Below are 15,936 nucleotides of genomic sequence, written 5' to 3' on the forward strand. Positions count from 1 at the left end.
CTCTGAAGCCTGTGAGGAAGAATCTGCTCCACGTCTTTCCCTTGGCTTCTGGTGTTGCCAGCAATCCTTGGCATTCCTTGGCTTGTGGAAGCGTCACTCCAGTCTCTGCCTCTGTCCTCTCATGTCTCAGTGTCTTTTCTCATCTTATGAGGATACCAGTCATATTGGATTAAGGACCCTCTGTATTCCAGTATGACCTCATCTGTACTAACTGCGTCTGCATCGACCCTTCCAAATAAGGTCACATTCTGAAATTCCAGGAAAGATGTGAACTTGGGGGGGACACTAGCCAACCCAGAACAGCCACTAAGGTTAGAAACTCATACACTCAGGAAGCTTAACCTTGGATGAAAGGCCACTGCCACACCTGATGGCCCAGCCAAGATGGGCAGAAGTGTTGTGACAGCTGCCTTGTGACATGTTGGTAATCTGAGTTTTATGGATTTATTCTCTTCTAACAAAAAAGAGAATTTATTCTTACCTGTGACTAGTGAAAACTGATGGGTATTTTAGGAAACAGTGCTATTCTAGAGATGGTTGTATCTGGGAAGAGGCTAGGGTGCCTATTCCATGTGGTCCTGCCATCCTACAAGCTGGCCTGCACTTTATTTCCCAGCCCTGTGTCTGGCCTAGAGGACAACTTCTATTGTTCCTTCCATGATCCAAAGTCTGGGGCTGCCATTTTCTTTTGTTGCTGTAGCCAGGGAGGCCCAGGAGCACCGCTGGCTGAGGAAGGTACAGTGAGACTCAGGCCTGTGTTCCTCCACCATTGCAGAGAGGTCATTGTCATTTGAAAGCACAGGCCCTCTTTGGCCCTGCATTACCTCTAGGGAAGAGCAGAGTCATCTCCCATGCCCGGGTGTCCTTGTTTCAGAAGCCACATGCTTTGCAGGTGGCAGAGCACTCGCTGCAGTGCTGGTTAGTCACTTAGCTGGGAGTGTTTAATCTGAACATTAGCAGCACGCCAGGCAGCCGGCCACAGGGAGGCCTGGGAAGCATGGGGGGCGTAGCAAAGACCACCCCGGCTGCCTGCTGGCGCACGGCAGGGAAATGGCCGGCTGTTTGCCAGGTGGGAGGATGGGGAGGCAGAAGTCCCCTGGCTCCTGCCTTCTGCCCCAGCCTCCATCTTGTCTCCTCCAGCTCTAGAGTCCTTCCTCCTTCAGCCCTTCGCTTTGGTTCCCTGGGTCACTGTCCTCAAGGTCCTATAATCCATGTCCTTGAAGTCCTGAGCCCTCAGCCCGTGGCACAGGGGCCATTTTCTGAGGGCCAGGCAGGAGAGACTGATGGGGACACTGTGTCTGTGAGCCTGGGGCCGTCTCACTGCCCAGCCAGCCTCCCTCCCACCTCACACTTCAGCAAAATGCCGCTTTCCAGCTCCACCCCCAGCCTGACTCCTGGGGCCTTCTGCAGAGGTGCTTCCCGCTGGGGATCTGCTGGCTCATTCCCAGTCTCCACCACCACGTGGCTGGGGCCAGGCACTGTCCCACAATGTGTCCTGTGTGATGAAGCCTTTCATCCTCTCAGGGCTCCAGTAGACTTCCTGCTTCCATTGTTTCTTAAGAGGAGCAGCATTTTCTAGAAGGCAGTGGAGAGGCATTGAGTTCAGCCTAGCACAGGCTGCTGCTGGTGGTAACAATCCCACCCGATGTGGGCCACCAGGCACCTGAGTCCTTCCCAGGCGTCGGGCTTTCCGGAGTTAGCAGGAGGGCTGCTTTATGATCCCAGCCTGGGGAGTGTGGCTTTGATTGGCCCTAGATTTCAGTTGCTGCTATTGTTGTATTAATATAGTTGCACATTTTCTGTTGGACTCTGATCCAACAGATGTCATCATCTATGGATGGTTTCGTGTTTGCTGTGTTGTGATGCTGAGATGTTGATCATTTCACCTGTGACAATCAGATACTCATTGTCCTTGGGTTTTATTCCCTGTGGAAAGTGGGAACAGAGGGGGTTTGTGGGGTCATAAAAACTTGAGAACCCCCAAAGTCATAGTCTCAAGAACTGCATCTCTAAATGACTTTGTACATAAATTTTCCTTTGAAATAAATTTCCTCCCTGTAGAGTTGCCCTGTGAGGGACCAAATGGACCACAGAAGCCAAGGAATCATTTTTGTGACCCCCTGATGGGTATTTGTCAGCATATCCTTCAGAAAACATGAGCTACTTTACAGCCATTATTTCTTTTTGTAATGTGAGGAATGACACACTGAAGTGTTTTTACTTGCATCTCCCGTGTTGGGTTTCATCTGTCTTTCCACTGTGGGTTGCTCCTCGGTGAGCAACCTGACCCGAACTGAGACTTCTGCACTCAGCCTGGCCTGAGTTCAGCATTTGGGAGGCAAAGTCCCCTTCATTGTCTGGCTCTGCTCCCCCGCAAGCTTGGGGTGGGGTTCACACCACTGTGTTCAGTGTATGTCTGAGCAGCCTCAGCCTTGCTGTTGACCTTCGGAGCAACACCACCATCTCCTTGCAGGGTAGCAGGCATGTGGGGACTGCCTGGGAGCATGGCCGTAACTGGTCATTCATGGCCTCGGAGCTGAGCGGGTGTCACGATCATCAAGGCTGAGCCAGGTTCAGTGGTCTTTCTGCCCACACCTACCCCTCCTTTTCTTCTCCAGCCCCTGGCCTCTTGTAGCCACCCTGTCCCCATCCACACCAGACCTCTGGTCTCTTTCTCCCAGTCTGCCCATCATGCCACCAGCCGCCAGTCTCACCTTTCCCAGGGACCACTGCTCAGATGCCACACACTCCCTTTTGCCGAGGGCTGAAGAGCCAGGCTCCTTAGCCTATGCCAGAGGCCCCTCGCGATCTCCCCTCTCAGACCTGTGCCCCCATGCCCCTCCTGCCTCCCATCTCCTCCTCCAGGCCTTGCCTTCCTTTGTGTGACATGCCAACCCAGCGCATGCCACCAGGAACTGAGAGCCTAGCTGGGACTCCTTTGTGATGCACCCAAATCGTTCATCCACTTACTCACTCACTCCATCTCTTGCCCCACCCTTCCTCATTCTCCTGATCTCAGTGTCCCTCGGGGAGGGACTCTCCCCGCCCATCTCCCCAGAATGGATCATGATGATCAGTCACCGCTGATGCAGATGGCTTCCCATCCTGTCCCCCACAGTACAGCCAGCGACTTGGACCAGAACAAGCACATCCCCATGTCCCTGGGGACCGGAATTTGGCCCTTAAGAGCTGCTTACTAAGATGTACTGTTTAATAACGAGTTAAACGCAGTGTGGTCACCCACCTCAACCCACTGCACAGGAGGGTGCTCGGACTTAGGTGGGCTGCGCCTCTCACCCGCTCTTGCCTAGAGAATGGGGGGTCACATTCAGGCTGACTTGCAGCCAGCGTGCCCCCTCAAGGTCCCCCAAATGTAGAGCTAGTGGTTATTCTGCTTGGCTGGTGGCCGGCCCTTCTAGTTGATAGACATATTGAACCGGGGATGGTGACATGTGCCTCAATGACAAGAGGCTGTAAGAGCCCAGGCTCTGAAGCCAGACAGACTTGGTGCTCAGGATCCCCTCACCTTATGGCCCTAGGCAATTTCTGTGCACCTTTCTGCCCAGACCTACCTCACTGGGTTGTCACATGCATTAACTGAGGCAGCACCTCGCCCAAGGCCTGGCACCCAGAAAGGCGTGGTGCGCATCAGCCATTGGTGCCTTTCTAAAGCCATCCAGAGAGGGGCAAAGCCTTATGGACAGACAGACCTGGATTCAGACCCCAGCTCCACCCTAAGCTGGCGTCTTGGCCTCTCAGATCCTGCATTTTCGTGCCTGCTGAGAGGAAGAATCGCCCCTGTCTACTAACTGCCACTGCAAGCCTCAGAGCCACAGTTGACAAAGCAAATGGTCCATAACCCGGCCCACCACGTGTGGTCTCCAGACACCGGGTCATTTCGGGGCTGCAGTTGGGCTGGTGGGAAGTAGGGCAGTGGGGCTCCCTGCCTCTAGCCTGGATGCTGGCCCAAGGCCACTGTGGCCGGCAGGGACAAGGTGTGCAATGGACGCCCCCACAGCTGGCTGGCCTGCCCCTGCCCTGGACTCAGGCGACTCAGAATAGTGACTCGCTGGGTCCACCCTGCACACCTTGTCCACCATGGTGGGAAGAAATCCATTCTCTTGCAATATGTGTTCTTTTTTTTTTTTAATTTTATATCTCGGGTCACAGATTTTCTTCACTAAAAAAAGGTTTTTGCTGATAATTTCTGAAACAAGCCATTTCAGAAACCCCTTGGCAGTTACAGGCTCTGAGACTCACAGGTCGGTGTCAGCCTGTTGGTTGTCCTGCCCCTTGGGCACAGGCTGGAAGGCAGGGGAGTGCATAGGGCACCTGGATAGCAACGTGAAGGGTGAGGGAGGGGGGAGGAGGAGCGAGAGTCCCGCCTGCTGCTCTCTGCTCTCACAGAGGCCCCAGCAGCCTGGCACGAGGAGGGTGGCTAGCTGGGAGGCCTGGGCATGACTTCAGCTCTCAGAGCCTCAGTTGTCTCATCTGTCCCTCAGCGATGGTACAGTCGCTACCCTGAGCCAGCATCTGCATACAGAAGCTTTGGAAATGTGAGAGTGTCCATGGTCTTTCAGGGAGATGGGTGCAGACCCCTAGGAGGATGGGCTGGGGGAGGGGGTGATCCTCGACTGTGGCCTGGGGGTCTTCAGGCAGACTTTAGAGAGAGGGTAGCATTGGGCCAAGCCTCAGAAGGTGGGTGCTATGGGGTGGACCTCTGAGGAGGTGGGGGGAAGCATGGGGAGGTTTCAGGCAGTGGAGACTTTCCAGGCCCCACGCAGGAGCACTCAGCGTTTGCAGGGAATAAAGGACAGTTTGGTGTGGCTGGAGGATGGGCATGGAGCAGAGAGCAAGGTGAGGTTAGCTGGGAAGGTGTTGGTTGACTTGGGGTGGGCCTATGATGTTGGGAAAGGAGACCAGGCTCCATTCTAGGGGTCTCTGTGCCCACCCAGCATGGCCCACCCTTGCCTGCATGCCGTAGCTTAGGTGAGCTGCTGCTCTGCATACAGGTGGGTGGGTGCCTGCAGGCTTGTCCCCTTCAAAGCCAGTTCAGGCCCTGCCATTCAAGCTGGTTCCCCCTAATGTCCCCTCCCACTGACTCAGGTAGGCCTGTGCCCACCCCACCCTGAGAAGGCTGGGCTAGGCTGGGCAAGCACCTCACCCTGGTAAGGAGCAGGAATGGGCATCACGTAGGGAACTAATCTTTTTTGAGTGACGCTACCTACTCTGCTCTCCTTGACACAGGCCATGCAGGCCTCTCAGTGCCCTGTCGATTGATAGTAACCACGGCAACTCTATTCTCTCCACAGATGACTCTGGGGACGACGACGAGGAGACTGCCTCCCCAGCTGACAAGAGTGAGATCCACCACACCCTTAAGAACCTCTCCTTGAAGTTGGATGACCTGAGCACATGCAATGACCTCATCGCCAAGCACGGCGCTGCGCTTCAGCGCTCCCTGAACGAACTGGACAGCCTCAAAATCCCCTCCGAGAGCGGCGAGAAGCTGCAGGTGGTGAACGAGCGGGCCACCCTCTTCCGCATCACGTCAAATGCTATGATCAACGTGAGTACCCACTCCCACTGCTGTCCTGGGCTCCCATCCCCAGCACCGTGGTCCCTGAGTGGGTGGCCAGGGGCTCTGGACAGACCAGGGCTCCCTTTCCTGTGGCTCCAAGTCATTTTTCAAGACCAGCACCCTCCTGTGCTCTGAGGCATTCTCTATGTCACCTCCTCCGCGCAGCCATTGTTGGGTGAGGATGCTTTTTAATAGTCTGGTGAGAACTGGAGTTGGGTGCGGAATCTGGCTGAGGCTGGCAGTGGCTCGTGCCCAGGTGAGGAAAGCCAGGGCCACAAGTTGAACAGCCAACCTGGTGGCCCAGTTCTGCCCACACAGTAGGGACACAGCTGCCACGCAGGCCATCAGTGGCTGCCGCTGCTCCTTCCCTAGGCACACCCTGCAGGTTTCAGCAGGATAGTGGCCCACGGGGGGAGGGGCATGAATGTGTAGAGAGGGGCTGGGCTTGAGGGTTTCCTTAGCTAGAAGAGCTTTAGAGCTGAGTCTGCTGAGGTTCACGCTACCCTGGGAGTAGACAGAGGGAGTAAGCCCAGTCTGTAAACCAAGAGGCACAGCCATGGGAGTCGGCCACTCTCCCTGGGTTCTGGATGCCATGTTGCTGTGACTGGGAGCAAGGACGGTCTCTCCATGGTGGCAGGAGTATAGTGTTTGACCATGCTTCTGGGCCCTCCATCTTTCTGCCTGATGAGTGTTCCCCAGAAATGTGTGTGTTCCTCCAGACCTCCACTCCCAGACACGGTCCTCCCAAAGACAGACCCGTGGACGGGCACATTTAAGCCAGGGGTGCCATTGTAAGGAGCTTGGGGTGGCCTACTGGGAACAAGGGGCCAGAGCAGAGATGTGCAGAAATGGGGCTGTGACAGAGGAAGAAATTCAGGTCCAGAGAATGGGGCTCAGAAGGACCATCAAACCAGCTGGAGACAGTGGGCAATACTGGTGCCCAGGTGAGCCCGAGCTGGGGGCCCAGCCTCCAAGCTAGGGGGTCAGAGCAGAGCCAGGCTGGGAGTCAGGACCAGGCTCCAGGCCCAACAGGAAACCCAAGGCCAAGGTTGAAAGATGGAGGCCAGAGCCCACCGCAGGCCCAGAACCCCAGGCTAGACCCTGGGCATCCCTGCCCCAAGCCTGCTTTAGTACCTGTTGGCAGCATGATTGTGGGGCAGGAAGGCCACCCCCCACCCACACCTGTCCAGACATGCTCAGGCCTGGAGCACTCCAGGGTCAGACAGCCTCAGGAATCCCCTCCCTGGGGCCTGAGGCTGAGCGAAGTGTGCCTTCATCCTGGACTGCCAACGCTCACTTGCCTGAGCTGGGCAGGTGTGCACACCTTTGTCCGTCCCAGGCGCCACAGTGCTCAGGGCACGGCTGGCACCTGCGTGCATGCAAAGACGCCAAGAGGCTGCTGGGCTGCAGCCACCCTGCGTGCCAGCCCCTTCATCACCTGCGCTCTCGCTTTCCTACATCCACAGACTGTAGGGGCAAAGGTCCTTGTACTTCTACCAGTGACATATGCAAATCTTAAGCATTTAATGACATAATGATGCGTTCATGTTTCCCCATTCATCCCAGAAGCCACCACCTGCCTGTGGCTGCCGTGGCGTACTCCCCACCCAAGACACAAGCCCCTTTATCTTGAGTAAGCAGTTTTGGCTTTTCCAAGATGACAAGCTTCTCAGCTGGCTGTAGTCTGGTGGAGTCTTTTATCAGACATAAGAGACTCATCTGTGTTTACGAAGCCATAAAAATAGCTCGTCATCTAAGTGCCTAATGAATCGTTTTATGGGAAGCGCAGCCCCTGGGGTTCGTTACGATGCTTGTTTCTAGTTCCAGCACCAGGAGAACATGTGAGAGTCAGGCCTGAGAGACAGGAGCTGCACCCTGGCCAGGCTCTGCTGGACCTTCTCTGTGAACCTGATGTGCAGGCCTCTCCCCCAGCTCCTGGCTGTTTAATCGGGAAGGGAGGTGAGACAGGGAGGGCAGGAGTGAGGTGCTCGGGCTAGCGAGAGGCCCACCTTCCTCCTGGGGTTCTTTCCTGATGGCTGTTTCTCACCTGGCAGGAGCCAGGGTGGTTCTCGGAGGGCTGTTTGTATGACTGTCAGCACCAGGTGTCCAAACCCTCACTGTGTACAGAGGGTCCATGTAGGTAAAACCGGCCACATGCCTGAGGGTCATGGGACACATGTGTCCCAGTCCCTGGCCAGGCCTCAGCTTCCACACCTGTTACGAGGAGAGTGTTGGACCAGGATCTAGATCTAAGGCAATCATGCAGCTTCATCCCAAGCCTCTGGGGAGCCTATTCATGCACCACCGAACCATTTACCCCTCCCAACAACCTCCTTCGTTAGGTTGGTTGTTAGGTATTGTTAGTGCCAGAGTAGGAACTGAGGCTCAGAGAAGTCACCTGAGCTGCCCAGTGTCACTCAGCTGGCAAGTGGCCAAGCTGGGATGCAAACCCAGGTCTCTGTGGTCTGTTGGGAAAGTGATAGCCCCCATCTTCTCCAAGGAGGTGAGGGTGAGACCCCTGAGGGCTGCTAAGGTACACTTCGTCCACTGCTGAACTCCAAGGTCAGGACACAGAGGGGGTGGCCTCACATCCACCAGGGAGGGATCCCAATCTCAGGGACTTCTCTAAGTCTCTTTTATGTCTTTTACCTTTAAGCTGTGATGTGGCCTCTGGTTGCTGTGATTGTAGCCCCTCTAGGGCCCCTCCTGGAAAGCTGAGGACTCAAGGACAGAAGCTACCTCCAGCTGTCCCTAGAAGGCACAAATCATCATCCCCCAGTCCCTCCAGATCTTGCTGTGAGAGAAAGTTGTTTCTCCCTGCTGTGGGGATCCCATTGCAACACCACTGCCTGCTCCCCACCCCCTGCCCTGACTGCAGTAGAAGCGGAGAAGCTTCCAGCAGCACCCATGTCTGAGTCTGGGGATGCTCTATTCGCACTGGCCCCTTGGACGGTGCAGACCCTTTTCCTGGATGCTATATTTGAGCACTCGGTGAATGATGTGTTTTCCACCTTGTAGGCTCTGACTGAACCTGGGCCATGGAAGTGGAGCAGAAAATGAGGGACAGCTGGCCAGACAAGCCCCACAGGGAAACAACCCTTCAGAGGGCCCCGGGAGGGCAGCTCTCTTCTTGCAGGACAGGCACTGGCAGCATCATCTCCACTTTCCCCAAGACAGCAAAGAATCTGGGGTTGTTCAGCCTTCAGAAGAAAAGACAGGTCAATTCTTAAATCTTCTTCAAGTTTAGGAAAGGACACCAATGTCATAAGCTGTTAGGTCCCAAGCTCCCAGCAGGGCAGGGAGGGAGCATCCTCTGGAGAATTCCCAAGAGCCCAGGAGCTGTGGCTCGGGCGCAGGCTGCTCCGCCGGGGCGGGCAGCCATCCCCACCTCCCGTCAAGTGTGGCCTCTTCCGGAGGTGTTGGAGGGAACAGATGCTCGGAGGAGGCTTCTGGATCGGGAATACTGAGCAACAGCTCAGTGTCTCACCCTCCGTGCCTTTGCCAGTGCTGTACCTTCTAGAACGCCCTTTCCTTGCCCTTCAGATTGCTGGCAGATCCTTTTTCGGGCAGTTGTTCATCTTGGCTCAAACCCCTGGCCTCCAGGGGCACCACTGCATGGGATTTAGTCAGTTTCTAGTGTCTTACTGTCCCCAACACTAGCCCAGTGAGAGTACACAGTGAATGATGTGTCAAAGTGGGTCTCGTATCTCAAGAAAAAAATGCTCTGGGTAGCCCACATACCATTTACAAAGCCATCTAGTCCCATGTCCTCACCTGACAGTGAGAAAGCAGAGGCTTGGCCCCCAGCCCCTGGCCTGTAGAGCTGCTGTCACCCCACCATGCCCTGCACCACCCCATGCTCCCCTTCCAGAGAGGTGACCCAGCCTGGAACAGCGCTTTAGGAAATTAAACTGTGATTGCGTTTTCCACCCAGGTATGAAGCTGAGCCGCGGGCACCACGCCAACCCGCGGCCTCCTTCCCTCTTCTTGTGGCAGTTTGGTTGGCAGGGCTCTTTCTAGGGGGACTTGGAGAATAGAACCTGGTGGGCCTTAGAAGGGGCCCTTTGGAGGCAGCATCTGAGCAGGTCAGTGGCCCTGTAGTGAATTCAGGGCCACCCTCTCTTGTCACACAGTTAGGAAAGTCCTGCATGATGGGCATTTAAGCCAGACATTAGCAGCTGCCTCCTGAGCCCTGCCCAGGTCTGTGCCAGGCAGAGAATTGGCAGGGAACAGGCAGTCCAGCTGACTGTCACAGTGACAAGCTGTCACACGTGTGTTCATTGGTGTGAACTTCTCTAGGAATATCTACCCAGGGCCACCAGCTCACATGCCATTTTTGGGTTTGGTTTTGTTTTTAATTGAAACATAATTGATTGGACATAGCTGTGGGGTACAAAGTATCAACACCTGTGTGCATTATGTGATGCTCAAATCAGGATAGTTAGTATATAACGATGCAATCGTCTTTCGTGTCTATTTATCAACTCCTCCTTTACCCCCCTCTTCCCATGCCCGTTTTTGAAGGCCAAGTTTGGGAAGGGCCTGGGGGTTGGGAAGGTTCATAATTGGCCAGGTTGGCAGGATCAGGCCCAGCTGACCACAGGCCAGCAGGAGAGTGACTCTCAGATGCCAGTCATGTGCACCATGTACCCTGGGAGCCAGGGCAAACCACGGCTGGGACTGCAAAGGGCAGAGGTCGTGGCAACAGAGTAGGGCCTGGAAGGGGAAGGAGGGTTTCTCCCAGGCAGAGAGGGAAAACATTAATAGTGGCCACTTCCGGGCTGTCACTGTGCACAGGTCTTTACACATGTGTCCGGATGGGCACCTGTACCAGTTTGGCTCCAAAGCCAATCCATAGTCGTCCCACTTGCCCACCCAGTTCCCCTTCCTGGGAAGGGGGGCAGAAGTCCCCTTCTGTGGACTTCTCCAGTCGTGGTGGGCCCGTGGGCAGGACCTGGTCATCGGGTGAAGCTCACTGACTGTGTAGGCAGTGGTCTCACCACCCACTGCCCTGGAAAGGAGAGTAGACACCTCTCCTTCCCTCCTCGGGCAGCATGGAGAAACCAGCCTGGCTGCAAGGCTTTCAGCCATGAGGGAGAAATGGCGCCTGGGGTTCACATGATTCCTGCACGTCCCTGGTAGGCCCAGCAGCCTCTCCCCAAATGTTCCCCATTGGCCACTGTCCCTGTCCCCTGCCCAGGATCTGAAGAGGCCACAGTGCCTCAACCCTTCTCCACCTACCTGTTGACAACCGATGTGGTTGTCACCTTTTCTGGGAACCCTCCACTCCCAATGCCACAATGAACTCACAGCTGCTGCAGGGCCCCTTCTCACAGCCATCAGCTAGAGTCAGCCCTGGGTGCCATCTTCCTGCCCTGGTGGCAGCCTCCCTCCCCACATCCCATGCCCCAGCTCTTGAGAACCAGGCTGGGAGGGACTGGGACGGGCCCTGCCTGGGGGGAGCCAGGACAGGAAAGGGAACAGGCTTCCCAGGCATTGCACGGCACGCCAGGTGCTCTGCACTTGGATCTCACCCCCAACTCAGCTGGCCTACATGTGGGGAGAACAAGGCTGAGGGACTTGGGGACTTGCTCAGGGTCATAGCTGCTGAGGATGTGAGCCCAGGTCTTTCAGACTCCACAGCCTGCTACAGCCTGCAGCCTCATGGTGGAGAAGTAAACCCATCCTTCTCCTTGATCACGAGTGGGAGGTCAGGAAACCCTCTCCTGCCCACCCTTGCCCCGTATCCCACCCCGGCACTGCTGTCCACCCCCCATCTATGGGTCCACAGTGTCTCATGGATTTTTCTACTGCAGTATCTTGACCCGTCCTCCCTGCAAGGGCAGGACACGGTTCCTCTCACAATTCCAATAGCCCCTGTAGCCTTCATGCTTGCGCAGTGCCCAGCACATGGGAGCCTCGGCAAACAAGTAAGAGAGGGAGAGAGAGAGGGAGAGAGAATTGTGAAAGAACACAGGGGCAAATGAATGAATCACTTAATGTCTGGCAAAATTCCCTAGTGGGTAATTTTTCGACTGATAAAAGCCATCCCAGCAGATCTCTGCTTGAATTACTGTTACGGGGTATCTGAATTAGCCTGACATTTAGGAGACACCTCACAGCACTGTTTTTCAGAGTGGGCCTTGAACCTCAGCGTTCCTGTGCGCCATGGAGATGATAGAGGATGTGAGAGGCAAAAAGACCTTCAGAGGAAGGAGTGAGAGATGCAGACTGGCTGGAGGTGACAGTTCCTGGGGAGCAGGGACATAGGCCCCAGGCAAGCCTGGGTGGCTGTGCGTGGAGTGAGTGCTGGGAGCCATTGGAGGGGAGGTTGGAGGGAACAGGAGGCTGGTCACAGGGGACCTTGTGGTGAGAGCACTCTGCTTTCCATTTGGAATGAAAGGAGGGACTTGCACAGCTGAGTGAAATGACCCAACTTGTGTTTTAGCACGACCCCTCTGCTGCTTGGAGAATGCACTGTTGGTGAGGCCAGGGCAGGTACTTGGAGACCCTTCTGGAGGCCACTGGGACAGGGAGAGTGGAGCTGGAACTGGGAAGAAGTGGCCTGTGCTGCTCTGAGTCGGAGGTCGGCCTACAGAGTTGCTGTGTGGGTGAGAACAAGGCCACCAAAAAGGACCCCAGGGTGTGGCCTGATCCACTAGTAGAAGGGGACTCTTGCAGTCTGAACTCCCCTTGGCCCTCACGCAGGTTCCAGCAGGATGCATGAGGGGCTTTCCCAGGAATAGGTTTGTGCAGCTAGAAGGTGGGCAGAGCTAGCTGGAAGGTGAGCCCCGCAAAAGACCAAGGACTGTTGAGGTGCCAGTGGGGGCAGAAAGCAGAGAGGGTGGGACTGGCCAAAAGAGGGTGGTTGCCCCCCAGGCCCACCTCAAAGGGCCCAGATAGGACAGACCCTGCACTCTGGGTCCCGGAGTTTACCAAGGAAGGTAGCATCCCACAAGAGACACACCTTGGTGCCTGGCTGAGCTGGGCAGGATGGAGGTGCCTGCAAATTCCTGATGGCAAGAATGTAGGAAACCTCGGAGGAAGGGCACCCACCCAGTCGGGGCTCGGGAGGACACTCCAGTTGGAGAGGGCTGCAAGAGTGAAGTGCAAGGAGGGAAGTAGGAGGCATCGGGGGCCCCAGCTAGCCAGAATGGGAAACAGGGGCGGGTGGGGACATGTTGGGGCAGGTGGAGACAGGTGGGGACAGGTGGGGACAGATACACAGCAGAGTCAGCAACACGGGGACTCAGATAAGGCCTCAGATTTGGGGCATCATAGTAATAGACCCGAGTCAGAAGGAGCCACTTCCTACTGGAAATGCTCTGTGGCTTCCCTGAGGCCCTGTTTGGTTCACAGCCCAGGGGATCATGGGGGGCTCCTTGGGCCTACCCAGCAGGGGTGGGAGGCCCAGAACTGCCCTCTATTCTGGGGCCCGTGGGGCAGGTTCTTGCCAGGCTGACCACTGTGCTGCTCCTGACAGCTTGCTCATTTGGGGCCTGGGGAAATGAGTAAAAATAGATTCCAGAATTGTCTCAAGTCAGTTGACGAACGGGTGGCCAGATGGAGCTGGTTCCTGTGCGCAAGGGGTGAACTATTTTGAATGTGGAAAGGGCTATTTTAAAGTTTTAATTGAAGTGGAAAGCTGCCTCACCAAATCTGAGAGTGAGTCACATCAATAAGCTGTGGCCGTGGCCGTGGGCCCCATTTGTGTCTGAGACAGGCTGAAGCCCCCGTGAGTGCTGGTCACCCGTGCTGTGTGCCACTGTGAGGAGATGGCACAGGGAGGTGGCCTGGGAGCTCAGCCTCGAGGGGCCAGGAGGTAGCTGCACAGTGTGGCAGCTTTGCTGAGCCAGAAGGACCCCAGGATGAGCGCAGAACTCCCGTGGTGGCTCCACAAGTCCCACTCTTGGTCTCGGAAGCCTAAAATGGCCCAGCGTCTTCCAATGTGGCAGCCTCTGGCCTGAATCTCAGCACTGCTCCATCCTGCTGCTGTGACGTGTGTGCTCAGCTTGGGTTTCTTCTTGTGGAGAGTGAGGCCAGCCTGCTGCTCCTTGGTGGCAGGGGAAGCAAGACCCTGTTGACCCCCATGCACCCCTTGGCCATGCAGAGGGGACTCAGGGAGAACATGACTCTCCACAGTTTCCTCCCTATTCACCACCTTTAGGACCCCATGCCAGTGTGAGGTGGGAGTCCACAGTAACGCTGGCCCTGTGAGGATCAGTGTGGTAGCTGGGCAGCCTCAGACCTGGCAACCGGGGAGCAGCAGCGACCTCCACCCTCCCACCCAGGAGTGCAGAAGCCTGGGCGCCACCATAGGACAGATACGCCAGATGCCTGGCGGGGCCTGGCCCTGCCGCAGGTGGAAACCCAGCCCTTCCTCCCATCCTCCTTGCACCCAGGGTTCCTGGGACCTGCCATGTGTAATGGGGGCTAGAGACAGAGCCAGTCCCCAAGCCTGGACCCATCTCCCCAGCTCCTCTGTGAGCCCCACGGTTGCCCATCCCCGTGTCCAGCAGTTCTCTGGCACCCAACTCCACAAACCCTCCCCAGAGCTTGAGAGGCTGCCCCAGACCACACACAGGACAGGCAGGGGACCCAGACCAGCTGACCCCGTGCCCTGCTTGCCTGCCCACGTTGGGGAGCAGTGGGTTGGTTGAGAGGATTAGGATTAAGAACAGCAAAAGCGATTAGCGTTTGTTCTCCTTCTCCTGGGGTACAGCTGGCAACAGTTTCCAGGTCAGAGACACTCTGTGTCCATCTCATGGCACATATGTTAGGTGACCAGCAGCAACTCCCCTTGGAACTCACCCAGGTTGGCCCTGACTCAGTTTCCCCTGGGTGGGAAGCCCTCTCAGCCTCCTTCATCAGGCCAGGCTTCTCAGAAGGCAGAGGCCCCACTGGGCAGGCAGGGCCTGGACTTCCCAGCCTGGAACTGAGTGGGGGTAGGAGGCCGCTCTTTTCTGTCCTGGGCTTCGAGGTTCTTGTCTGCTTCAGGGCTACTCTACAGGTTTCCTGCTCTCCCCAGGGAGGTAGAACCACACCACCTGGGGGACCCTGTACCCCAGGCCAGCCCCTCTGCATCTTGGGAGTACCCACGCTCCCCATGGCCCTTTCACCAGGACCCTCTCTGCAGCCCTGGGGGATGGGAGGAAGGACAGGGCTGGGAGACTGAAACCCTGTCCCCACCTTGAGAACAATTGAGCAGACAGGTCACAGAATCAGGGACTCTGTTGGAGTCCCATGAGGACGTTGAGGCCCTGGAGGCTAGGGGCCTGTCCCAGGGGACCAGCGAGGCAGCACCCATGCAGGGCCCAGACACTGGCTGTGACTCCCAGCTGGACTCCTCATTCCCCTCCCCTGGAATGATTCAGGACATGAGTGTGGTATGGGCAGGGGGCTTCAGTCAGCCCTAGTCTCTCCTCCTGCTCAGGGCTAGGATGAGCTCTCTTGCCCCTGGTTGTCGCAGAGCCTCAGAGGGAATGTGACCATGTTCAGGGCTTGGCTGGGTCAGCCAGGCCCTCCCTGGGCCCCCGGGATCCTCCCCTGCTGGGCCCCAGGCCTAATCCAGCTTAGTGAGTGCACAGTGCACGGCAGGCTCAGCATTCCAGGGGCAGGGCCAGGCCAGCACCTGCCTCTCTCCACAGCACAGCCAGGATGGGGCCTGGAGAAGGCCCCCAGCGGCAGAGGAGACCGTGGGAGTTGGGGATGGACACCAGGTGGGTGCATCAGGGGCGGAGGGGACAGACAGGGTCTCTGCAGTCCGTAGGGTAACCAGGGCATCTCACCCGCTGTAGGTGCCCCCCATCCAGTGACAGTGGCAAAAGCCGTGGGTCCAGCCACGTGAACCCCTTGACATTAGGGTGCAGCATTTTCCACCCTGCCCCCCTCTTCAGGTAACCGTGACACTCTACAATTGCATGTGCCCAGCCTAGCCACATGTGGCCCCAGCCATCCCAGGGCATCTGACTTCCTGTCTCCCTGCTGCACTGTGCCAGTGGGCCCTGCTTGCTATGAGGTGGATGGAGGTCACACGTGGCCAGGTTACTGGCCAGCAGCCCTGGCCATGTGAGCAAAGTCCTCAGCTGGGGAGAAGAGTGCTGGGGGGCAGCTCCTTCTCCCTGAGGCCAGGGTTGGGTCCAATTGCTTGAACAGGATCATTCCCAGACATCCTTGTTAGTGAGTGTCTCCTGGGAGCCCAGCTCCACCCCAGGAAGGCCACAGGATCCCACAACCTCCCTGTCCTCAAGGGGCTCCCAGAGAGCGCTAAAGATCCAGCTTTACAAAATAAATTGTAACAGCACTAGACCCATGCCCTGGGAGACACAGGGCCTCAGACCCTGGCCCCACACACA

General features: G+C 56.6%; 1 protein-coding gene across 1 annotated transcript in view; it reads left to right on the top strand.

The window, feature by feature from the left end:
• Nucleotides 1–15,936, top strand: part of OSBP2 (oxysterol binding protein 2) — a 179,635-nt gene that overhangs the window by 145,180 nt on the left and 18,519 nt on the right. The window contains exon 3 of the mRNA XM_063086704.1: nt 5,313–5,569. Within this exon, the coding sequence (XP_062942774.1) occupies nt 5,313–5,569 (257 nt within the window). The remainder of the gene's footprint in view (nt 1–5,312; nt 5,570–15,936) is intronic.

The sequence above is a fragment of the Cynocephalus volans genome, chromosome 2 (genome assembly GCF_027409185.1).
Source record: "Cynocephalus volans isolate mCynVol1 chromosome 2, mCynVol1.pri, whole genome shotgun sequence".
Lineage (NCBI taxonomy): Eukaryota > Metazoa > Chordata > Mammalia > Dermoptera > Cynocephalidae > Cynocephalus > Cynocephalus volans.